Source organism: Euleptes europaea, chromosome 7 (genome assembly GCF_029931775.1).
Source record: "Euleptes europaea isolate rEulEur1 chromosome 7, rEulEur1.hap1, whole genome shotgun sequence".
Taxonomy (NCBI): Eukaryota; Metazoa; Chordata; class Lepidosauria; order Squamata; family Sphaerodactylidae; genus Euleptes; species Euleptes europaea.
Genome location: NC_079318.1, coordinates 35,689,019 through 35,714,627, shown reverse-complemented (window position 1 = coordinate 35,714,627; position 25,609 = coordinate 35,689,019). Strand labels below are relative to the sequence as shown.

General features: G+C 45.6%; 2 protein-coding genes across 2 annotated transcripts; one reads left to right on the top strand and one right to left on the bottom strand.

Moving 5' to 3' along the window:
* Nucleotides 1-5,736: 5,736 nt before the first annotated feature.
* On the top strand, nt 5,737-19,378 carry LOC130480117 (epoxide hydrolase 1-like). Its single transcript, XM_056852541.1, has 9 exons — nt 5,737-5,783; nt 12,044-12,254; nt 12,472-12,652; nt 12,790-13,020; nt 13,110-13,239; nt 14,723-14,937; nt 15,683-15,791; nt 16,454-16,579; nt 19,176-19,378. The coding sequence occupies exons 1-9, from the start codon at nt 5,755-5,757 to the stop codon at nt 19,375-19,377; spliced, it is 1,434 nt and encodes a 477-aa protein (XP_056708519.1). The 5' UTR covers nt 5,737-5,754; the 3' UTR covers nt 19,378.
* A 1,972-nt stretch (nt 19,379-21,350) lies between these two features.
* Nucleotides 21,351-25,609, bottom strand: MAD2L1BP (MAD2L1 binding protein). The gene is made up of 2 exons (XM_056853353.1): nt 25,208-25,609; nt 21,351-21,990 (listed from the first exon to the last, which is right to left on the bottom strand). The coding sequence occupies exons 1-2, from the start codon at nt 25,607-25,609 to the stop codon at nt 21,451-21,453; spliced, it is 942 nt and encodes a 313-aa protein (XP_056709331.1). The 3' UTR covers nt 21,351-21,450.

Here is a 25,609-nt window from a genome sequence, read left to right as displayed (position 1 = left end):
ATTCTGTTTTCCTTCGGACTTGGGTAAGCATTTTCTTGCCCGATTGCTTATTTTTGTGAGCGCCTGCTATAGATTTCCCTATCATTCCCCCCCACACCCTCACTCAACGAACCAGAAATGTTGTGAGTGGAGCAGCCTTTTTACCAGGAAGAAATACTATTTGAAATGGTGCAAAACCAACGTTTCTTCATGAGGTTTCGATTATAAAATAAAAACAAAGGGCTGTATTGCTTGGCTAATGTCTGGTGTTGTCATGCTGCTTTCCATTCCTTGGAGGAAAGGTGAGGTAAAAATGGGATTACAATCAATGCCTCTAGTAAATATAAAATCAATATATTCATTATAATAAATCTATCCCGTTAAAACAAAGAGGTGCATTTTAGTTATTCCTCTTTAAATCCAGTTCAGCACCAATTCCCCATTTAAGGTAAAGGTCCCCTGTGCAAGCACCGGGTCATTCCTGACCCATGGGGGGACGTCACATCCCCACGTTTACTAGGCAAACTTTGTTTGCCAGTGGTGCTTTGCCAGTGCCTTCCCCGGTCATCTTCCCTGGACCCCCAGCAAGCTGGGTCCTCATTTTACCGACCTTGGAAGGATGGAAGGCTGAGTCAACCATGAGCCGGCTACCTGAAACCGACTTCCTTTGGGATTGAACTCAGGTCGTGAGCAGAACTTGGACTGCAGCACTGCAGCTTACCACTCTGCGCCACGGGGCTCCTTACACACACGTTTACACACACCATTTTGAATACCCAGCCACTGAAAGAAAATCATTCTCCTGTCTTTTGTCAACTCACCCCCAACTGCACCAGGATGCATTTTACTTCTCCCTAGCACTTAAGAAAGTCTGCTGCTTGCAACATATGTGTAGCCTCTCAGCACATGTTAAATTTCATTGGCAAGGCAAATGGTGGCTCCCTGCTGCCATTTCAGGTCAAGGAGACAGTGGAGCAGGGTTGGGGGAGACTTAAGCCCCTCTCCACACATGCCACAGCCCTGATCTATTTTGGAGCCCCACAAGCCTGAAGACGGAGTCCTGAGCACAGAACTCCACAACTTGCCCATTGACCAGACCCAGGGATGGCCTAGGGTTGCCAACCGCCAGGTACTAGCTGGAGATCTCTTGCTATTGCAACTGATCTCCAGCCAATAGAGATTAGTTTACCTGGAGAAAACGGCCGCTTTGGCCATTGGACTCTATGGCATTGAAGTCCCTCCCCAAACCCTGCCCTCCTCAGGCTCCACCCTCAAAACCTCCCGCCGGTGGGACCTGGCAACCCTAGGATAGCCCCAGGAAGACCTACACAATGCTCAAGACTTATCTGTGGCAATCCACATAAACAGGGGTCTTTTATGCAGGGACGTTTCCATGAGGTCACCCCCGCCGACTGCTTCGGGGCTTCCTTTTGATTATGCATGCCTTGTCTGCCTGTCAGAGGTCGTCTCACTCCCCCTACATGTTTTGCCCATGTTTTCCAGATGCTGTTTTAGCCAGAATCAGGAAAATGCGGGCAAAATGTAGAAACGTCCTTGCATAAAAGGCCAGGAAGTCATAGCCCACAGCCTATATGGCTTTCCCTCAAATCTTCCTTGTAACAATGCTCCTATCTGATCCATGTCCATGGACTGTATGAAGCCGTGCAAAAATCTTGAGGACTTGTTCAGATCTGACTTTGATTTCCCCCCCTTTATTCTCCTTCAGAGTTGGGATTGGTTTTAGAAGGGAGTTGAATCGACAGCTAGGAGGGAGGAGAAAAGAGTGGGGTTGATGTCTCCAAGCATCACCTCTGGTACCTGAAGAAAAAAAAAAAGAATTAACTTTGCAATTTATAGGAGGACAAGTGGGAATCCGCAAGGACTTGTGGGAGGCATCTCATTTTCCCCTCCCCCATGATTTCCTCTGTCCCTTTCCCAAACGTCCCCATAGCCCTTTCTTTTCCTGCTTCTTTCTCTCCTGCAGGGTCAGCCCCAGCTAGTATTTGGATGGGAGACCACCAAGGAAGTCCAGGGTTGCTGCGCAGAGGAAGGCTCTGGCAAACCACCTCTGTTAGTCTCTTGCCATGAAAACCCCAAAAAAGGGGTCGCCATAAGTCGGCTGCGACTTGAAGGCACTTTACACACAGGGTTGCTAATCTCCAGATGGGCCCAAAGATCTTTTGGAATCACAACAGACCTCCCAGCTAAAGAGACCAGTTCCCCCTTAGGGTTTCCAGCTCCAATTTGGGAAATTCCTGGAGATCTGTGGGTGGGACCTTGGGGGGGGGCACTTTGGGTTTCCACGGGGGCAGAAATAGGGATGCCAGCCTCCCGGTGGGACCTGGGGATCCTCCAGAATTACAGTTCATCTCCAAACTACAGAGATTAGTTCCCCTGGAGAAAATGGATGTTTTGCAAAGTAAATTCTTTGGCATTGTACTCTACTAAGGTTCCTGCCCTCCCCAGGTTCCATCCCAAATCTCCAGGAGTTTCCCAGCCTGGATCTGTCCACCCTACCCCTCCATCCCCTCCAGCGGTGAGCGGGGACTTGGCAATCCTCGGCAGATAAGCAGGTTATAAATGAAGTAAAATAAATAAATAAATAAATAAAATAAGCTGTGACAGCTTCAAGGCTGTTTTTTGGGGATATGTGCAATCAGAGGGGTGATTCACATTACAAAGTCCACATCCCTCCACACGGATTTTGTACAGATTCTGAGAATGCACATCTTGGAACTTAATTCCCAGATGTGTGAGGGCCCAATCTGGATTGGGACCATGGTGTATAAGGAGAAGTGGCATTGCCCTCCCCCCCACACATAGACATACCATTTTCCTGACTTAAAATACTCCCAGGGAGTCACTGTGTATCTCTTGAGGAAACTTACATGTACTGCTAGCTACACATAAATTTCCCCATCGGTGCAAACAGCAGCTCCCTGGGGTTGTTTCAGGTGGGGGAAATGGTTGGGGAGGAAGATTAAGCCCCTCACTAGGGTCCTGATCTGAATTGTACCCCACATGCCTAGGAAATTAAGTTCCAAGAACAGAATTCCAGCCATACATCTGCTCCAGAGTCCTCATGCAAACACGTATCTACCACATGGACATTGTAATGTATTGCCTTCCATGGAGATTAGGGTTGCCAATAAGGTTGCCAACCTTCAGGTAGTAGCTGGAGAACTCCTGCTATTACAAGTGATCTCCAGCCAATAGAGATCAGTTCACCTGGAGAAAATGGCCACATTGGCAACTGGACTCTATGGCATTGAAGTCCCTCCCCAAACCCCATCCTCCTCAGGCTCCACCCCAAAAACCTCCAGGTAGGGAAGAGGGTCCTAGTAACCCTAATGGAGATAGATCACGATGGGTACCCGTGTTAGTCTGTCTGTAGCTGTAGAAAAGAGCAAGAGTCCAGTAGCACCTTAAAGACTAACAAAATTTCTGGCAGGGTAGGAGCTTTCGTGAGCCACAGCTCACATCTTGAGATACTTCTTCTGACAGTAATGTGTGAATGCTTAAAATATATACCATCTTCAGGTGTGGATTGCTATGATAGTCAGTAAAAATCACTATGCCTGCAATTCAGAAGTTTGACCACTAAGGGTTGCAACATAACAGAAAATACTTTCGTCTTTGTTCCAATAGGATATCAGGTTGGCATGTCAAAAATATAGACTGGAGTGATTGCAAAAATGCTGTGTCCAGAAAAATGGCTGAGATACAAGGAGTGGGCCATGCTGATAGACATATATGGGAACTTCCAAAAACCTTTTGATAATGTGACTCACAAACAATCCTGCATTACAGGACAATGATTAGCACATTACCTTTAATACTTTGCAGAACAATGACTCAGCTCAAACCCAACCCCCTTCTGACTATATATTACTCTTCCTACACACTTGACACTGAGAGACTTCGGTGTTACTCCTCTGAAGATGCCTGCCACAGCTGCTGGCGAAACGTCAGGAAAGAAAATACCAAGACCACGGTAACACAGCCCAGATAACCTACAAGAACCGATGAACTCTGACCGTGAAAGCCTTCGACAATATTTTTAAATCCTGCATTAATTTAGCTGTCATGGAATAAGATGATGGTTCTCTCACAGGCTGGTAACTGTGGCAACAACAGGAAGCAGAAAGAAGTAAACAGACAATGCCCCTAAATAAACTATGGGTTTTCTGTTCTGTATTAGGACTTGCGCTATTTAATTTGTTCATGCATGATCTAAGTCGGGGTGAGTAGTGAAGTGGCAACACCAAATTACTCAGGATAGTGAAAACCAAACCAGATTATCAAGCATTCCAAGAACAACGTTTAAAATTTGGTTAGTAGGCAACAATGTGGCATGTGAAGTTCAATGTAAGCAAATATAAAGTGTTGTATATTAGAGCAAAAATTCCTATCTATATATTTATTAATGGGGTCCACAGCAGTGATAAAAGGCCATGAGAGACATCTTGAAGTTTTTAGCTGCCTTGAGTCTAAGAAGAAGGCGAGGAATGGGGCCATGGCTCAGTGGTAGAGGAACTGCTTGACACGCAGAAGGTCCTAGATTCAATCTCCAGCATCTCCAGTTAAAAGGATCAGGTAGTAAGTGATGTGAAAGACCTCCACCTCAGACCCTGGAGAGCTACTGCCAGTCTGAATAGACAACACTGACCTTGATGGAACAAGTGTCTGATTCCGTATAAGGCTGCTACAGATGTAAACATGACACAAGGTAGGGTATATATTTTTAAAGAATTAAATAAAATTATATGAGGTAGAGAAAGTGGAACGGTTTTCTCCCTCTTCCAAAACTGTAGAACGTTGAGGTATCAAGTAAAGTTGATGGGCCAAAACAAAGCCCTATTTTGCACAATGCATAATGAACTTGTGGGATTTAGTGTATTAATGGCAACTTGCTGGCTATCCGCCACAAATCCCCATTTAAACCAATTAGTCAAGATGACTCAGTGGTACTTCCATGTTCAGAGGCAATATATCTCTGAATACCAGTTGTTTGGGTACAACAGCAGACGGAGGCTTTTGGCCTCTGTGCCTTTCCTTGTGAGTTTTTGATGGCATCTTGTTGCTGCTGGGAAATAGGATGCAAGACTAGACAGATGGTCGGCCTGTTCCAGCAGAGATATTTTTAACTATTAACAGTGCCATCCTAACCAGAGTTACACGATCAACTTAGAACTGGATAACTCAATTTAAAAGGTAAAGGTCCCCTGTGCAAGCACCAGGTCATTCCTGACCCATGGGGTGACGTCACATCCCGACGTTTATTGGCAGACTTTGTTTACGGGGTGGTTTGCCAGTGCCTTCCCCAGTCATCTTCCCTTGACCCTCCGCAAGCTGGGTACTCAATTTAGGAATCAATTTAGGATGATAATAATTGTAGTGCAATTCTGAGCAACAAGGATGTAAGACATGAAAAGCAGCCTGGTGTTTGGGGGGCTGACCACTTCATGCTCACAGATAACACTATAAGCCCCACGTTTAAAGAACCCTGAAACGGGGAGGACTCTCCGTCTCTATAGGTAACTCTCCTCTGTTCTTCAAGCAAGAAACGGATAATCTGAGGCAAAGTATATAGCGGTTATGTTGTCATAAGCAACCATGTAGACTTGGGCAGCAGATGGCACTGTTAGCTGTGTGCACTTATCTCTGTTACTCCAGGCTAGAGGGCAGCTGACGCCAGATGAACCTGGAAGGGGTTTTGCACAGCACGAGAAGCGTGCCAAGCTGATCTGTTATTCACAGGGCCTTCTGGCAGGCATGTGGCAGCAGATCTTACAGAGTGTCCGGTGAGTATACGGAGGTGGCTGACAAGTTTCTGGGGGGAGCTGGTGAGGTCGGGATGGCTTGCACATGGATTTGGGCTGGAATCCGCTCAGAGGGGTGGGGTCTGGTGAGGAAGAAACGAGTCCAGCGCTGGTTTAATCGCTGGACAGAGAGCTTGAAAACCAGGGCAGCCACTCTGGTTACGTGCGACGAGAATTGAGCGAGGTGCACACGGTAAACTCTCTGATTATGCAGCAATAAACGTAGAATAGTTACCGAGCTGAAGTCCGGTTGTGTTCTCGGTCGCTGAGGTGGCTATACGATAGCCCCTCCATACATAAACACACCTAGAAAGGCAGTGGGGGGGGGGAAATCCATTTTACTCTTTTCAACCATTGTGACAGAGTCTGCAAGCAGGTCTTTAAAATGTCTTGAAGAGGAAAAGAATGGATTATTATCATTGAGTGTGACTGGAGTCTTAGGCTTCCCCCTGCAGAGGAAGTCAGTCAAGATGCTGCTGATCTGATCCTATTTGAGGCAGATTAACATGGCTAAAGCTGCTTGGCACCGAATCTGTGCCATATTTTGCTACTCTAAGGCCTGTGAGCAGAGATATGCATGCAGGTCCAATTACCTGTTGCATAAGCTGCTCACCTTTCTAAGGAGCTGAACAACTGGGGAAGGGAAACGCCCGTCCTGACCCTCAAAAATCCAGCTTTCCTTTGTTGGGCAGTAGGCACACCTTTCAAGACTTGTTTCTCATGCCAGCTCAAATTCTCCTCAAATATGTGATTTTGCATAAAACCCTTTACCCTTCAGCCGTGTACTTACTATATAGCCTTAGGTAAGCTCCCCCCACCCCAGCAGCAACACCCTAATTGCATTTCAGGATAATATGCTACTCTACTTTACAGGATTGTTGTAACAATTACAAGATAACGTATACGCAAAGTACTTAAATGCCACAAAGGCAGTTTGAATAGGGTTGCCAGGTCCCTCTTCACAACTGGCGGGAGGTTTTGGGGGTGTAGCCTGAGGAGGGCAGGGCTTGAGGAGGGGAGGGACTTCAGTGCCATAGAGTCCAATTGCCAAAGTGGCCATTTTCTCCAGGTGAACTGATCTCTACTGGCTGGAGATCAGTTGTGATAGCAGGAGATCTTCAGCTAGTACCTGGTGGTTGGCAATCCTAAATTTGAAAGCTTAATGTTACTATTATTACTCCTCAACTCTTCCTAGATAGGAACTTTAGTGACACCAGTGTTGATAGCTCTCCTTTCCTTTTGGAGGCAAAGGGCAGACTTTTAGTTAACCATTTACAAAAAGGAATCTGCAATCCAAGCCCACAGACTAGGTCAATATTCCCAGAGCATGCAAGAGAGAAAGGGGACTGGGTTAGAGGAGAGAATTGTACATTGCCTCTCAAGCTCTCATTGCCCAACCCAGGTTTTCCCAGAGTGACTTTCTTGCTTACTGCACAGTTGTTATTCGTTTGGATTTGGCCATCTTGGCTAACTTTCCCTTCTCCAGCACTATAGGTCACAGTGGCTCCCATTTCGTTTAAAGTGGATAATAGGCTACCGCCCTTGCTGCAAGCCCACCGCTTCCCCTTGCATTGTGTGAGTGACAGCCAGTCACAACGCTTCCTGTCTGATCTCTTGGTTGCAAAAGGAGGAAGCAAGAGAGATGGGTGCTGGGTTTAATGAAGGAGACCTTGGACATATTCGTATACGTGGACATACACAACTTCTTTTCCTGGGGGGTGCAGAGAACTGAAACGATGCCCCCTTTCACTGTATGCCCCAACTTCAGCATTTCTTTGTTTAGAAACTGTGTATGCTGCCTCTCCAGACCTTTTCAAGGCAGCTCATAACAATAAAATAAAACCAAAGAGTTGAAAAAATAGCTTCAAAAAGCAGCTGGAGAAGGGGGAGGAGTTATATGGATCAGGCTGGGGGCATTCTTTGGTCCTGTTTTATTCCCACTATTTATCAAATTTATACTCCATCACTCCCTTGACAAGCAAGGCTCGGGATGGCTTACAACAAAGAAAATTACAATTCAGTGGACAATCTTAAAAGCAAAATAATAATAAATATATAATACGATTTAAAACCAGCTGTATAAATCTCAAATTGAAACACAGCTGCATCCAACAACCTAACAATAAAGCGATCCAGTGAAAACAATACAAGAATTGCAAGACATATGCAACGACTAATCAAAAGCCTGTTCAAAGAGCTCTGCCTTGCAATCCCTGTGGAAGCTAACAAGGTCCTGAAGGGCACACGGGTCCTCTGATAAAACATTCCACCAGGACAGGGCCACCACAGAGAAGGCCCTCGCCCAAGTAGAAGAGAGGCAAGCCACTCAAGGGCCGGGGATCACCAAAAGATTGCTTGATGAAGAGCGCAGGCAATGTGGGGAATGAGTGGGCAGGGAGAAGCTTTTCTCCCTCTCTCATAATTGTAGAACACAGGGTCATCTGCTAAAGCTGGAGGGTGAGTGACTCAAAACAGATAAAGGGAAGTATTTCTTCACACAATGCATCGTTAAATTGTGGAACTCCCTGCCCCAGTATGTGGTGATAGCTGCCAACTTGGAAGGCTTTAAGAGGGGAGTGGACATGTTCACGGAGGATAGAGGTATTCATGGCTACTAGTAAAAATGGATTTTTGTCATGATCCAGTATCAGAGGAGCACGCCTATTAGGTGCTGTAAAACACAGGCAGGATGCTGCTGTAGTTGTATTGTTTGTGGGATTCCTGGAGGCACCTGGTTGGCCACTGTTTGAACAGACTGCTGGACTTGATGGACCTTGGCCTGATCTAGCATGGCTTTTCTTATGTTCTTATGTGGAGGGTTGTAGCAGGAGAAAATTACTCCTAACCCAGGCTGGTTTAAATCCAGGAATGGTGAAAAAGGAGACAGGCACAATATAGGTCTCCTGTCTCTTTTTCTTTCCCTACTACAGCTAGAAGCACCAGGGGTGCCTGGAGGGAACCACTTGCAATCCTTGAAACAGGATGGGAGCAAAAGATTCCTCCTTTTCCCCAACACCAGGGGCCCGGTGTATATAAGGCCCCTTGGTGGCACTTTTTGCAGGTAAACTAAATGTCTGGGAATCAGAATCTGGATCCCCAGCACCACGGGCTATTTGGCTGTAAGTAAACTATAGGATGCAAACCCAAACTGGGCCTCTCACTTAGACAAAAATATACAGCGTTGTCTGTACCCATCCAGCCTGTCTTGCTCGGCTTCTTTCAAACTCTCAGCAGAATGGTTACTTGTGTATCACACAATGGGAACAGTAGCTGTTTTCGATTGTACATACTTTTAGAATAATAATGTCCCCTGGAGATAGGGTTGCCAGCTCCAGGTTGGGAAATACCTGGAGATTTTTGGGGTGGAGCCTGAGAAGGGTGGGGTTTGGAGAGAGGAAGGAATTCAATGTCATAGAGTCCAATTGCCAAAGTGGCCATTTTCTCCAGGTGAGTTGATCTTGAAATGCCTGGTTGTCTTATAGCCGTGTTGGCAAACCTACGGCATGCGTCCCAAGTCTGGCATGTGGAGCTCTCTCTGCGGGCATGCGCCCGCCGCCCATCTGGGCGGCGGGGGCTTTGAACCGCACCGTGCTGCCTGCAAGCAGGGTGGCGCGGTTCAAAGCCTGCCCCTTCCTTGGACTGCCCAGCTGGGTGACGGGAGCTTTGAACTGCACCGTGCTGCTTGCAGGCAGCGCTGCGCGGTTCAAAGCCCAAGGGACTGCCCAGCTGGGCGGCAGGGGCTTTGAACCATGCCGCAGTTCAAAGCCCAAAGGACCGCCCAGCTGGGCGGCAGGGGCTTTGAACCGTGCCACGCTGCCTGCCCCCCCCCCCCGAGCGATCCTGGCCCCGGAGAGGGCCAGGCTCGCTTTCCCCGCCGCCCCCCCTCTCCCGTGCGATCCTGGCCCCAGAGAGGGCCAGGCTCGCATTCCCTGCCGCCCCCCTCTCCCGGGCACAGTCAGGCTGCCGCTTTCTTCTCCCCCCCACATGCAGGCCAGGTCTACTCATTGGTTTCTATGCGCATAGAAACCAATGGGTAGACCTGGTCTCCTTGGGGGGGGGGGGTCTCAGTCAGGAGGCCAGGTCTTCTGCTATGCAAACCAATGGGTAGACCTGGCCTCCATGGGGGGGAAAACCCATCTCCATCCGGAGGCCAGGTCTACCCATTGGTTTGCATGACAGTAGACCTGGCCTCCCGACTGAGACGACCCATGGAGGCCAAGTCTACCCATGGCCAAGTCTACCCAAGTCTATAGAAACCAATGGGTAGACCTGGCCTCCGTGACAGGGGAAGCTTCCCAATGGGGACTCCCCCAACCCCCACGGAGGCCACCCATCTTCAAAGCCTCCCCCTCCCTGGACTGCCCGCCGCCCAGCTGTTGGCACTTTGCGATAAATAAGTGGGTTTTGGGTTGCAGTTTGGGCACTCGGTCTCTAAAAGGTTCGCCATCACTGTCTTAGTGTCTAATGATAGACAACAAGGAGAAGGTTAAGTTAAACACAACAGTTCCTTATTTAGCTAAACACAGACCTGGGGTGAAATAACCACAGATAAGATGCAGGGTTACTCACCAACGAACAAAGGAAAGTCGGTATCATTTATGCATTCGGATGGGGCAGGCCCATAGCTGCTGACAAGCAGATTGATACACAAAAGCACCAATACACGTTAGGGGTCTACTCCACATTAATTAGCATAGCCTATAGATATTGCCCGAAGGCGTCACTAAGTGAGTGCTTGATCTTGTGAGCTTAGTAACCAGAAACCACATTCCTGAGGATGAAGGTAATTCTGAGCTTTCTACTGGTACGAGGCAGTACTAGGCAAGCAAGTGTAAGCTGGTGGCAACCCACAGTCGTGGATGCCAACGTTCCCAAAGCTTCCATATGTGTGCATATGAATACATAGTATTTTATACCAGCCCTTATATCTGGGCATTACAATCTCTAATAGCTGGAGATCAGTTGTAATAGCGGGAGATCTCCAGCTGGTACCTGAAGGTTGGAAACCCTACCTGGAGAGACTGAAAGCAATCAAAGATGGATTATATGGAATAACCACCAGAGGGGTTTTTTTACTCCCTATTGCAGATTAGCAGCCCCGTGGTGCAGAGTGGTAAACTGCAGTACTGCAGTCCAAGCTCTGCTCACAACCTGAGTTTGATCCCGATGGAAGTTGGTTTCAGGTAACTGGCTCAAGGTTGACTCAGCCTTCCACCCTTCCGAAGTCGGTGAATTGAGTACCCAGCTTGCGGGGGTAAAGGGAAGATGACTGGGGAAGGCACTGGCAAACCACCCCATAAAAAAACAGTCTGCCTAGGAAACGTCGGAATGTGACGTCACCCCATGGGTCAGGAATGACCTGGTGCTTGCACAGGGGACCTTTACCTTTATCGCAGATTAGATGTCCATTCCACTTAATCACCACAGCTGTGGTCACAAAAGAGTGGCTAAAGTAATGAAAATGACCTAATCCACATACTTACCCTTCAAATTATCTTATTTCAGAAATAATTTGGTTCACTTTATTATTTTAAAATTCTTAGAGGGTTTGGTCCTAAGGAAACATCAAACACTCACCATCATCTGCCTGTAAAATGGGTTCTGTAAGAGCCAGACTAGATATGATGGCATCCTTGTGGCCATCTGGAGATCAGTTGTAATTCCAGGAGGTCTCTAGGCCTCACCTGGTGGTAGGCAGTCCTAGTACCACTCCTGCAGTTATTTCAGCACTTGAAAAGGCATCAGGAGAAACAAGAATGCCGCTTTGTGGGCCCAGTCACAATTGGACCCTTGGAGCATTTTTAAATCACTTCAAAATAGCAGCAGCACCCTCATGGTGGCCACAAGGACACATTCACATCTAGTTTGGCCCTAAGACTCAACAACTTTGAAAGACCTTGAGAGCCAGTGTGGTATAGTGGTTAAAAGCGGTGGTTTGGAGTGGTGGACTCTAATCTGGAGAACTGGCTTTGATCCCCACTTCTCCACATGAGCGGTGGATGCTAATCTGGTGAACTGGGTTGGTTTCCCCACTCTGACACATGAAGCCAGCTGGTTGACCTTGGGCTAGTCACAGCTGTCTTAGAGCTCTCTCAGTCCCACCTACCTCACAGGGTGTCTGTTGTGGGGAGGGGAAGGGAAAGAGATTGTAAGCTGATTTGATTCTTCCTTAAGTAGTAGAGAAAGTCGGCATATAAAAACCATCTCTTATTATTATTCTGAATGTCTGCCTGCCTCCCTAGGTCGTACGACTTACCTCAGAGAAATGTGATTGCAGCTTCCTGTGTGCTAGGAGGTGGCGGCCTCTTGGTTTATTGGCTTCTATCAAGGCACAGGATGAAGACCCTGGAAATGGGAGATGGATGGTGGGGTTCAGGTGTGAGGTCACCGAAAGACAAAGAAGATGAAGGAATTAGACCCTTTCAAGTGAAAACATCTGAGAAGGAAATTCAGGTACCAGTGGGGAGTTGGGAGAGATGAATCTAGGACTGAATTAGTAGTTCTTGCATTATTTATATAGCACTTAAAAAAACTTATCACATATAAGATTTATCAGGAATCACCAGTGATGTTTTCTCTGTTAAGATGCCTCCTCCACATAGCAATGAGTTTTTGAGATTACTGTTGAGATATTTTCAGTGATAGTACTTTGTGGGGATTCTCTCATCAGGATTTGTACCAGCGTCTTGACCAGGCCCGTTATACCCCACCACTGGAGGGTTCTGCTTTCAACTATGGCTTCAACTCCAACTACCTTCAGAGGGTGATCTCCTATTGGAGGAACCAGTTTGACTGGCAGAAGCAAGTTAAAATCCTCAACCAATATCCACATTATAAAACAACCATTGAAGGTGAATTCTCCACTGATCTACACATACCTCTCTGTGTTTGGGCCAATCCCTTTCATCAAACCCCCTTCCAGTTACTTCAACGAGAGTTTCATAAGATAGCCACTATGTTAACTTGTATGTTTTGTTGTTTTTGGCAGGAATTGAAGTTCATTTTATCCATGTTAAACCATCACGTAATCTGAGAGGCCTGACAGCCAAGCCTTTGCTGATGGTGCACGGCTGGCCTGGCTCCTTCTACGAGTTCTATAAGATCATCCCACTGCTTACTGACCCTGCTAGTCACAGACTGAGTGACGAAGATATAGTATTTGAGGTCATCTGTCCATCCATTCCAGGCTATGGCTTCTCTGAGGCCCCCCACCAGCAGGGTACGCAACAGAAGAGACCGTGAGAGACTTTTCTAGGTTGGAACTGTTCGTTCAAAGGTCTTTAATGATATGATTCTCTCATCTCACAGGCTTTGACACGAGAGCTTGTGCTCGGATCTTCCACAAACTGATGCAGAGATTGGGCTTCCAGGAGTATTATGTACAAGGGGGAGACTGGGGTTCGGCCATCACCACAAACATGGCCCAGATGCTGCCAAAGTGAGTGGCAGAAGACTTTTTCTTTCTCTCTTTACCTCTCTGACATCTTTCTTATTAAACAGGCTAGTGTCTGGGTGCACTCATGTTATAAAGCTGAGGGTCACCCACACTCTAGCCTCCATAAACATTTGGTGTGATGGTAGTTTGCAAGCAACTCTGCAACAGGCAAGATTAAGAAAGCAGTCGTCTTCAACCAGTTAAACCAGTTTAGCTTTGAAAGGTTTTTCTTCAACTAAGGAACTCTTAAATGTTCTAGATATTTTAATAAGCACTTAACTATCGAAATGAGATTCAGGAAAACAACTGAAAACAGAAATGTGAAGTATGCATTCTGTTCCAAGGAGGAACCAATTTGTCTTTCCCAGAAGTAAATCCAGAATTAGTTCCTGACGGAACATAAGTGAAGCAACTGAAGAATGTTAGCTAGTACAACCACCACTGCTACAACTTGCATAAAATAATAGCACTACCAGTGGGTGCAGACAGTGGGTTTTATGTCCTCTCTGCATGTTTTCCCTCCACGTCTCTTCATCTTATCATTCTTCTAAACTAGCCATGAGTGGCGGTGGTAGGGATCCATGTTTGCATATTCATATGTTATCCTGTTCATGAGTAAAGCAGGGCTGGGTTCTGTTTTTTACCAAAAACCAAGCATGAATGTGTAGGGCAAATTCTGCCTTCTCCCTTTGCTCAGAATTTTCTGTTGTTTAAATAGTTTTCTCTATGCACCGATCCAGTACTGCAAGTGAGCCAGAGTGGAAGGAAAGCCTTCAAAAGAAGTAGGGAGGGAGGATTTCGGACAGTGGTCCCCAATGTGGTGACTGTGGGTGCCATGGCACCCACCAACACCTTTCCTGGTGCCCGCCAAGTATTTTTGGAAAGTGGGCAGGGCCAGGTGGGGCTTTTGCCCAACAAGGCTCACTGGAACTTTGACTGGCTGTGCAGAGTTTTAAACGTGTTGCTTTGGCATCAGCTGCCCCCACAGCACAAGGATCTTCATTATGTGACTGAAGGTAAGGTATGGCAGCCATTTTATGGCTGGCTCTACCTCCAGCAGCAGCCAAGCTGAATAAGAATTCCAAAGGTGCCCACAGGCTCAAAAAAGTTGGGAACCCAAATGATAGCACCTTCCTTCTGCATGCTCAGAGCTTGGTTAAAAACCGGCCACATCTTCAACTTGAATATGAATTCGACACATCCGGTCCAGTTTGACAAGCTTAGGCATACTTGTATGCAAGTCAAACCCACTGGGATTTATTCCTGTTAGTCTCTTGCCATGAAAACCTCATGAGGGGTCGCCGTAAGCCGGTTGCACCTTGACAGCACTTTGCATGCACCCACAGGTAAGATCCTAGAATAACCAGTATCTGAAAGGGAAGGCTGGCACAGATTTTATGGGACTGTAGCCCTTCTTAGAGATGCTTCACAGGAAGGGGAATTGCCTAAGGAATCAGCCTGCATTCTTTCTTTTCCTTGGTTTTAGGTCTGTAAAGGGGCTTCACCTGAACATGGTCTTCCTGCAAAGAATTGGTTGTAGCAGCTTGATGTCTTTACTGCTAGGAGCCTATGTGCCGTGGTTGGTGGGCCTCACCAGAGAAGACTCACGCCGTTTGTTCCCATACTTTAAGAAACATGTATATGACCTCTTGAGGGAGACTGGCTACCTGCACATTCAGGCCACCAAGCCAGACACAGTAGGTTTGTGAATTTACCTTACTTGTGGCTGTTTAGGGTCTGCAGCTTACTCTGTTCCTGCCCCTGCATAGCACTGATACTGTTGCTAAAATAAAAGAAGTCACAGATTAAATAACATTTGATCAAATTCAAGCTTTAAAAAATGTCTCCCATAGGAAAGTACCCTTGAATCTAGTGAACAAGGTTTTCAGTGGGTTTTGTGACTCAATCAGGAGCCGGTTGCTCTTTCTCAGCACTTCTGGCAAAATGTAACATTCAAAAATCTGCAAACTGAAACATGTACAAATAATGCATTCCGAGTCTTTCATGCTCAAACATTTAGTTTTTGTTTTCCAAAACATGACAATATAATATATGCACATAGTTTTACTGACAGAGAAGAGAGAATTGCAGGGAGATCAGGTTCGTGCAATGCTCCCTGGTACGCGCTTGCATGGAGAAATGCAGTGCGTGACCTCACAATTAATAAATAGAATCAGTAGCAATCCTTGTGATCACAGTAATTTTTTCCTATCCTTATATGCTTTTTCAGGTTAATTGGATGCTTTCAAGATTTAACCATTGGGTTTATTGTTTGCAAAAACAGTCCTTTATAACAAAAGGAGATGGTATAAAACTAATTGAAATACAAAGCCCAGATTCTCTTCTGGATCCCTGAACAAGTCTCTTCCATGGTCCAGTTCCTAGCCCAAGGCTAGAAATCTGAAGGCTGTTGACTGAAAGCTATTGTATTGCTTTCCTGACCTAGGATGTGGATTGAATAATTCTCCTGTGGGCCTTGCTGCATACATTCTAGAGAAGTTCTCCACCTGGACAGATAAATCATTCCGGAACTTGGACAATGGAGGTCTGGAAAGGTAGGCATCTGTACATTGGAAAAACAACCAGCAGCTTAAAACCTGAGGATGGGACAGGATGAGAATAAAAAAGGATACACACCAGCATGCTCTCACCTCAGCAGCAAAGTCTATAGCACCTTAAAGACTAACTGCCTTCCATTCCATCAGAGTCATACAATATGTAGTGTATGAACTCCCCATCTTGTATTATGAGTAGTAATTTGTGTTAAGTGCTGTCAAGTCGTTTCTGACATATGGCAGCCCTATGAATTAATCACGATGGGTAGCTGTGTTAGTCTGTCAATAGCAGAAGAAAAGAGCAAGAGTCCAGTAGCACCTTAAAGACTAACAAAATTTCTGGCAGGATATGAGCTTTCTTCAGATACTTCTGAAGAAATGAGCTGTAGCTCACGAAAGCTCATACCCTGCCAGAAATCTTGTTAGTCTTTAAGGTACTACTGGACTCTTGCAGTTTTCTACTGCTGTGAATTAATGTCCTCCAAAATGTCCTATTGTTAACAGCCTTGCTCAGGTCTTGCAGACTGAGGGCCACGGTTTCCTTTATAGTCAATCCATTTTATGTTGGATCTTCCTCTTTTCCTACTGCCTTCAAGTTTTCCTAGCATTATTGTCTTTTCCAGTGACTACTCTGCTGTGCTAGTAATGCTTTTCTTATTCAGGAAATACTCTCTGGATGAACTTTTAACCAGCGTCATGATTTATTGGGTGTCTTCCTCCATTGTGTCATCAATGCGCTTTTACAAGGAGAACCTTTCTCAGAACCCTGCCAGTTCTCCTGATGCCAGGTAAGGAATAGGTATTGGAAAGTATTTGAGATAAGGCATCCCACTGCAAAAGTGATCTGCATGCTACCTTACACTGTGTACTTAATTTTTATGTGGCCTGTTTTCAAGGAGCTGCTTAGTCAGTCCCTGCAATATCAGGCCATACTTTTGCCATAATGCAAACACAACATAGCCCTTTCTCCAAAAGAAAATCTCCCTCCCGCAAACTTATTTGAACATTGTACACTGTAGTAACGACAGTTCAATTTCAAAAATAACTTGACATTTTGAAGTCACAGTTGTATATCCTGATGCCACTCTACAAATGGGTACCTGGCAATATATCTCATTGAAGCATGATTGATAGAAACATAGAGGTGGAAGGGATCTCAAGGGTCATCTAGTCTAACCCCCTGCACAATGCAGGATATTCACAACGACCTCCCCCGTTACTCCTCCAGTGACACCTGCTCTATGCCCAGAGGAAGACAAAAAGCCTCCAGGATTCCTGGCCAATCGGACATGGAGGAAAATTCCTCCCTGACCCCAAAGTGGCTATTGGCGTTACCCTAGGCATGTAAGAAAGGGCCCATGAGAGCCAAGCACTGACTCGTGCCTTCCTGCCCTCCCCCATGATCTGCTTAAGTTCACAGAACTGCTGTAGATGGCCATCTAGCCATCTCCTCTCCAAAACTAAATATACCCAGCTCCTTCAACCTATTTTCATAGGACTTGGTCTCCAGACCCCTCACCATCTTCGTTGCCCGCTTCTAGACATGTTACAGCTTGTTAACATCTTTCTTAAACTGCGGTGCCCAAAACTGAACACAATATTCCAAGTGAGGTCTAACCAGAGTAGAGTGATACCATCACTTTATGTGATCTGGACACTATATTTCTGTTGATGCAGCCCAAAATCACATTTGCCTTTTTAGCTACTGCATCACACTACTGAATCATGTTCAGTGTATGATCTACTAAGACTCCTAAATCCTTTTTTCATGTACTACTGCCAAGACAAGTCTTCCCTATCCTATAACTGTGCATTTGATTTTTCCTACCTAAATGCAGACCTTTACATTTATCTCTGTTGAAATTCATCGTCTTAGATTTAGCCCAGTTTTTCCGCCTGTCAAGATCATCCTGTATCTTGACTCTTATCGTCTACGGTATTTGCTACCCCTGCCAATTTAGTATCATCTACAGATTTATTGAGCATCTCCTCCATTCTTTCATCCAAGTATTTATAAAGATGTTATAAAGATCCCTGAGGCACTCCACTTGCCACGCATCTCCAAGAGGATGAACCATTAGCAAGCACCTTTTGGGTGTGATCAGTCAACCAGTTACAAATCCACCTAACATATAGATCCAAACCACATTTTACTAACCTGTCAACAAGAATATTGTGTAGAACCTTATCAAAAGCCTTACTGAAGTGAAGATAAACTATTTCCACAGCAGTTCCCTGATCCAACGAAGTAGTAACTCTCTCAAAAAAGGGGATAAGGTTAGTTTGGCATGACTTATAGATTCATAGTGTTGGAAGGAGCCATACAGGCCATCTAGTCCAGCCCCCTGCTCAATGCAGTCTCAACCTAAAGCATCTCTGACAAGTGTTCATCCAGCTGCTGCGTGAAGATTGCCAGAGGGGGAACTCACCACCTCCCTAGGTAGCCAATTCCACTTCTGAACTACTCTTACTGTAAAATGTTTTTTCCTAATATCCAGCTGATATCTTTCAGCCTCTAATTTATACCCATTATTGCAAGTCTTATCCTGTACTGCCAATAGGAACAGCTACCTGCCCTCTTCTAACAGTCTTTCAAATTCTTAGAGAGAAATCATGTCTCCCCTCAACCTTCTCTTCTCTAAACATTCCCAAGTCCCTCCGTCTTTCCATCCTCATCACTCTCCTTTTCACCCACTGCATTCAGTCCACATCCTTTTTGAAGTTTACTCCAGAACTACACACAGTACTCCAGGTGCGGCCTGACCAATATTTTAAAATGCTCCCCTATTCACAATGAGAAAGTACTGCAATATAATGGCGTCTTTCATGGTTGCTTAAAAAAGCAAGCTCAGCATCACAAGGGTAAAAACTTCATACACAGCAATGGCTTTTGTAGTCCAGATACAAGATTAGAATCTAAACTATAAGAAAAATGACTTGATAACAGTTGCGTGTACCAGCCTAATACAAGAGTGCAGCAATAGATCTCTTCAACAAGCTGGCTGCTCTAGGTTTAAAGTTTGTGTACCTATTAGAAATAGGAAAATGACTAAAAACGTACGAAGTGAACGAAAAATTAAATTTACTATGCTGTAAACTGGCTTGGAAAAGCTAGATTCAAGTCCAGTGGCACCTTTGAGACCAACAAGATTTTCAGGTATACGCTTTTGAGAATCAATGCTCTTTGTCAGATAGCATCTGATGAAGGGAGCTTGGCCTTTCAAAAACTTATACCCCTGAAAATCTTGTTGGTTTAAGGCGCTACTGGACTCGAAACTAGCTGTTCTCCTGCAAACCAACATGGCTACCCTCTGAAACTGGTTTAGGAAAGGTATTTTTCATCATTGCCTAAGAAGCTTTCATGTGTTATGTCTTCATTTACAGGATTGGTGTTTATGTTCCCACTGGTCTTGCTGCCTTCCCTGAAGAACTTGTCCATGCCCCTCGGTCCTGGGCAAAGAAGAAGTTTAAGAACATTGTCACCTATTCCTACATGCCCCGTGGTGGGCACTTTGCCGCCTTTGAGGAACCGGAGCTTTTGGCTCAGGACATCAGGCAGTTTATAAGGAAGGTGGAGCATCTGTGAATAAACAAGCCCCTCAAGAGATGCAAGAGAGAGCGTGAAGCTTAGGGCAACTTTCAATAGTTAAAACATTGTCATTTAATTGCTACTTAAGCTTCAGAGAGTCAGATGCTCCTCTTATGAGAAGCTGTTGTTGTCACACAAAGAAGTGTTTAAAAAATTGCTTCAATGTGAACCATGTCCCCTCTTTTATTTAAACGATCATTCTTATTCTCATTGACTTCATTTTACAGACATGTTACAAGTAGGATTACTTTTACATTTGATTGAAGTAGCACCTCCACAACACATAAAATAGCAACACTCGACAGAACACTTATAGATTTTTTAAAAAGAGATATTTGACTACAGCTGGATTTTTAAGTAATTTTAAGGGCTGAGCTCTACTTTATGAGCCCACTTTTTGAAATTGTCACCTTCTCTCTGACCATATCCTCTTCTGAGGAGCTATTCCATGGCTTTTGATAACTTCTGTAGAGCAGAGCCTGGGCACAAATCGCAGAATATCTGCAGTGTTTTTATTTGTTTTGAACAGGCATGTTTGTTCATCCTCTCCCAGAAAGTAATTCAGAACTACCAGTCCCAGACAGCTTATAATGCTCTGAGGTTGGGAAGCCCTTCCCTTAGCAACCATTTCTTGTTCATAGTAGTTATTCTTTGTACAATGCTAGTCTGAATAGTATTCAGAGGACAGACACACAGCATGTGCATACAGCAGGCACTGCTAGGTCTCTACTTCATCCAGAAACATGGTAGCAAAACAATCCCATTTGTAGCTCTGTATTTCTCCATTTTAGTTTCTTGACACAGAAATCTTGCCCTCAGGGCACAGAAATTACCTATCCTATCCAGGTGCCCCACGTCTAGCTTCCTTTATTCTTCCCTTGCTATAGGATAGCAGTCTGACCCCATTCCCATGAGAAAGCCACTCTCCCCAAACTCTTGACTGTTTTCACCGGACCTTAAAGAAATACAGTCCCTGATTAGTGGCTTTGCTGAAATTATGTAAAGTTTATCTATTTTAGACTAGATGCTAGTCTTTGTTAATGTTTGTCCTGCAGGAGTCCTCTATCTTAATGTAAGCACTGAATAAAGCAGATCAGTATCACAATGTAACATAGCCTATAGGAAGTCGGTCTTTCATCTGTCTGACTTATGCATTAATTTCAGCAGCACTTATAGTTTAGCTTTGGTCAAAGCAAGGGAAGATGAGGTAAGCAACTTCTATACCTTTAGAGGTATGAACTAAAACTTCAAGAGATGTGCAATTAAGATCCATTTCCACAAGAAGCACCTTTAGGATGTCCACCTCTACCATTAGTTTGAAGGTCAAAAAGCAAGAAGGAAAATTTGTCATATCAGCCGAGCAGAACCATTGTGAAGAAAGCAAAGTGGGCATTTCAATAATATTACTCGGGCTAACAATTTAAGGGGGGGTTGTCTCCTCTCATATTAGTCGAGATACTTCTCAGAAGAACCAATGTCTTCAGGCAGTGGCTAGAAAACATGTGTGAAAATACTAAGCAGAGGAGTCCAGCTTTAAAATTCCTCCACACAAGGAAAAGGGATTTTGCTAGGCTTATTTAAAGATGGTGTCCTTCACAACAGTCCCTTATTGCAGCATCTATCACTGTATAGGCAAAGATGCAAATTATGGCTTTCATGATATTAAAAAAAAATCAACCTTGATAAGAGATTGGAATTCAGTAAACATTGTACAGTGATCTAGCAGTGAATATAGCCTACTGCTAATGTAATGTTCCATAGGAAGCTCCTACGATGGCCCAGTTGTTTCAAGTATTGTTTAATAACCAAACAGCAGGGGAAATGGGTGAATGGGTCCCACAACACCGTTTTACCCTTTGAATCAGTTCTCAAATGGCGCTTGTAATCAGCGTGGAACTGTTTCCAAGCTCCATCAGTTGGAGAGAAGGCTCTCTAGAGAGTACAGCTCAATAGTCCTTAAAGCGCTTCTGGGAAATAAGCTGGAGCAAGGAACTTGTAGTTGCAGGTGGTCAAAGACTTAGCGCAGAGCAACATCAACATGAGGTTAAGAATGTCCCCTTCAAAACTTTGTCAAGAAAAGTAACGGAAACCCTTCACTGTCACTGGAGCTTGAAACCATATATAATCATTCAAGGCAGAGTTCACTTCCACATAAGAAGCAAGCGTTGGACCATCACGGTCACTGCAGGATAAGTTGACAGTCAGCTTCCTCCCTCGAGCTGGCACTTTATAGTTTAGTTTGGGTCTGAACCAGTCAATGCCACAGTTGCGGTGTCCTTGGACCATAACAATGACACTCATGGTGGGGACAGCTTGAAGATCGCTGAAGACATCTGCCAGGAAGAGTGAATGGAAAAGCTTGCGGACACAGGCTGCCGTCTGCAGGCTCTCCTTAGTGTCGCCTACAGAGATACCCTGCAAGTTGATCTCATATAGTTCTTTAGGGCTGACTGCAGTACCCCCAAGCAGAATAAGAACTCGGGGGACCATTGTCAAATTGAACATGATTTCCAAGTGTTGGAACACTTTCTCCAGGTCACCTAGCACTTGCTGGCACTTCTTATTGTTGTCTGGATCTCTAGAATATACTTTTCTGATCACATCTTCATCCTGTGAAGGAAACAGAATTGAAACAATGGAAATATTTTAAAAGGGGAAACTATACTTACCTTTCACTGAACTAAAAAAAGGACACCAGTTACTGACAAAACTTGACACCTGTCCGCTATAATCACTCCTCTTGAACTCAGAGGCCATTTATGCATGGGAGGTTTTGCTTTGGATTTGCCACTCTTTAGATGTACATTTTCCCCATCTAAATTCTCAAAACTCAACAATAAGCCCCCATGCAGTTTTGAGAATTCGGATGGCGAAAATGTGCATCTAGAGAGCAGCCTGACATTGCACAAAACCTGTAAGAGATTTCTCCAGAAACTAAGAGTGTCACTCGATATGGAGATCATAATTGTGCTAATTGCTATTTCACCCAGAGTTACTCAACAGATTACAACAAACCAAGATGTTATCCCATCTTTGAGATACTATTGTACATTTCAATCCGGCTTTCGGCCTGGCCATGGGACAGAGACTGTGCTAGTCGCCCTCACAGACAACCTCCATAGACAGCTGGATTGGGGAGAGTTAGCACAGTTGTTAAGGTTAACGCTGCTATTGCTCTTGGCAGTGTTTGACATGGTCAGCCACAATCTATTGACCCACCACCTCACCAATATTGGGATATGTGGGACAGTCCTTCAGTAACTGATCTCACTTCACCATGATCAGGGACAGAGGGTATCGCTAGAGGAGAGGGTCTTGACATAATACCCTTTGGTATGTAGGGTTCCTTGGGGCGATCCTCTCCCTAATACTTTTTAAATATCTACATGCATCCCCTCACCCAGCTAGACTGGAGTTTTGGGACAGGGTGTCATCAATCTGCAGATGACACCTCGCTGTATCTGTTGATGAACGGCTAGCCGGGCACCGTCCCAGATACTTTGACCATGTGCTTGGGGGTCGTGATGAAGTGGTTAAAGCAGAGTCGGCTGAAACGGAATCCATCAAAGATGGAGGTCATGTAGCTGAATCTGGGAGGCTTAGGACAGGGGTTTCAACTCTTTTCTTGACAGGGTTCAACTTATGCCAGCTTCCTCCGTCAAGAGTTTGGGTGTGGTCCTGGATGCCTCCCTATCTTTGGAGGCCCAGATCAGAAATACTGCTAGGACAGCATTTTTTCATGTTCACCAAGCCAGGTGGCTTATGCCCTACCTGTCCCAACCTGATCTAGCCACGGTGATCCATGCAACGGTAACCTCCAGACTACGGTAACTCGCTCTACACAGGGCTATCCTTGAAGTTGCTCCAGAAACTACAACTGGAGAAATCGTTGGCGCGGGTCCTTACGGTGACCCCTTGGAGAGCGCATATACAACCAGCACTCTGCCAGCTGCACTGTCTCCAGATTGAGTACAGAATTAAATTCAAGGTTCTGGTATTGACCTTTAAAACCCTAAACAGTCTGGGACTATCGTTATAAATCCTTCAGAGAGCACTGTGCTGAACTGGAGCGCATCGCTATTGATTCTCCTGGATTCCTCTGCATTATTCTGTAATAGACAGGCAGGCCTCTACTAGAATTTTCCATTGTGAATCTTGATAGATTTTCTCTGCTTGTGATCCAGAATACATTTTGATACTCAGCAAAATCCTTGTAGCTGAGAGAAGCCATCTGTGTGCAAGTCAAGGTCTAGATGCATGCCCAGGATGACATCTCTGGCTGGAACTATTAAGTCAAAATAATACAATTTTATCTTTGTCCTTACAAAGGGGAAGCCAAAAGACTAAAATGCTGTTTCTTTTTACCATGCCTTTTTCCATCCCCAAGCCATGACTGTAAAACCCTTTTTGTTGCAATAAAGTAGATTACAAAACAGAAAAAAACCAATCCTACCTCTCCAGTAAACAATAGGACTAGGATTACAGAACTGGAAAACAATACAAACAAAAGCTGCCTAAAGTAACAAAAACTGTCCAAGGCTTTATATTAAAATCTCATTGAATACAAAGTCAGCACAGAAAGGTTCTACCCAAATTCCTTACCTGTTGTGTAAATGTACTATTTTCAGATATTTCCCCCCCATAGACGAGTATTTAAACACAGAACCTACCACCTGCTGGCAACGGAGGTGGGGACCTGGCAACCTTAACCTGTATACATTCTACCACCTCATTCTCTTACATGCTTAGACCAAGCCTTAACTAGCTGTTATTCATGATGATGTCCGATTAATTTGGATTAGGGTTGCCAACCTCCAGGTATTCAAAAACCACAATATTCAAAAACCAGCGGGAGAACATTTCAACCTTCCAGGACATTCTGTTGCAGATTTAAGAATAGCAGTTCTCTTACAAAGGAATTTCAAAGGGAGATTGGAAAGAGAAACTGCTGAATTACAGTTGATATTCAAACTAAAGTCAATGCATTTACCTGGGCTGAATAAAGACCTTGCATTCATGGCTCAGTACCAACGCTGATTTCTCCACACCCATCTCTCCCCTGGACATCACAGACTTTTCTGCAGACCACACCTAATCCTATCACGCCTGCTATTCACATTTACATACTGTTAACATTTACATACTAATGCTTGTCTGAATTCACTCTCCTCTACTTAAAAGACAGATGGATTTACATTCTAGCTGTATCTGAAGAAGTGAGCTGTGGCTCACGAAAGCTCACACCCTGCCAGAAAATATTTTTGGTAGTCTTGAAGGTGCTACTGGACTCTTGCCCTTTTCTACTATCTGAAGAAGTGAGCTGTGGCTCACGAAAGCTCACACCCTGCCAGAAAATATTTTTGGTAGTCTTGAAGGTGCTACTGGACTCTTGCCCTTTTCTACTATCTGAAGAAGTGAGCTGTGGCTCACGAAAGCTCACACCCTGCCAGAAAATATTTTTCTTAGGTTCGAAGGTGCTACTGGACTCTTGCCCTTTTCTACAACCTCCAGGTAGTAGCTGGAGATCTCCTGCTATTACCACTGATCTCCAGCCGATAGGGATCAGCTCCCCTGGAGAAAACGGCCGCTTTGGCAACTGGACTCTATGGCATTGAAATCCCTCCCCTCCCTCCTCAGGCTCCTCCCCAAAAACCTCCCGCTGGTGGCGAAGAGGGACCGGACAACCCTCGTCTGGATGCGGAAAAGGCAACGAAGAGGGACTCGGACGCACCAGCGGGGCATTTGGGCCCACGCGTGCCTGATGCCAAAATACTCCCCAAGGCCCCGCCAAGGGGGTCGGTCCCGCGGCGCCGGCCTCGCCTCTTACCTGGCGCGGGGAGCCGGGGAGCTGCCTCCGGGAGAAGCCGGCGAACTGCTCGTAAGGCAAGGGCAGCTGCTGCCTCTGGTACAGCACGTGCTTCAGGAGCTCGCACGTGAAGTGGAAGCAGCCCTGGCGGGTGACCAGGCCCGGGAAAGCCACGGACACCGAGCAGGCGCCGCCCGCCGCGGGGGCCGCAGGCGCCAAGGCCACGGTCGGAGCCACGGGCTGGGGTTCCGGGGCCGGCTCGGCCGGAGGAGGAGCGGCGAGGGCAGCCGGGGCCTCCGCCGGGCGCGAGAGGAGAACCCCTGCCGCCGGCGGAGCCAGGCGGGGAGGTGCGGGGGGGGCCCCGGGACCCCGGCCGTCCTCCTCGGTCTCGCGGCCTTCCCCGCTCCCCCTCCGAGCGGCCAT

Coding starts and splice junctions, on each gene's coding strand:
- MAD2L1BP (XM_056853353.1), bottom strand. CDS start 25,609: ATGGCCGCTCGGAGGGGGAGCGGGGAAGGCCGCGAGACCGAGGAGGAC. Junction 21,991..25,207: donor TCCCCGGCTCCCCGCGCCAG/GTAAGAGGCGAG, acceptor TTTCCTTCACAG/GATGAAGATGTGATCAGAAA.
- LOC130480117 (XM_056852541.1), top strand. CDS start 5,755: ATGTGGCAGCAGATCTTACAGAGTGTCCG. Junction 12,653..12,789: donor TTATAAAACAACCATTGAAG/GTGAATTCTCCA, acceptor TGTTTTTGGCAG/GAATTGAAGTTCATTTTATC. Junction 13,240..14,722: donor ATGGCCCAGATGCTGCCAAA/GTGAGTGGCAGA, acceptor CCTTGGTTTTAG/GTCTGTAAAGGGGCTTCACC.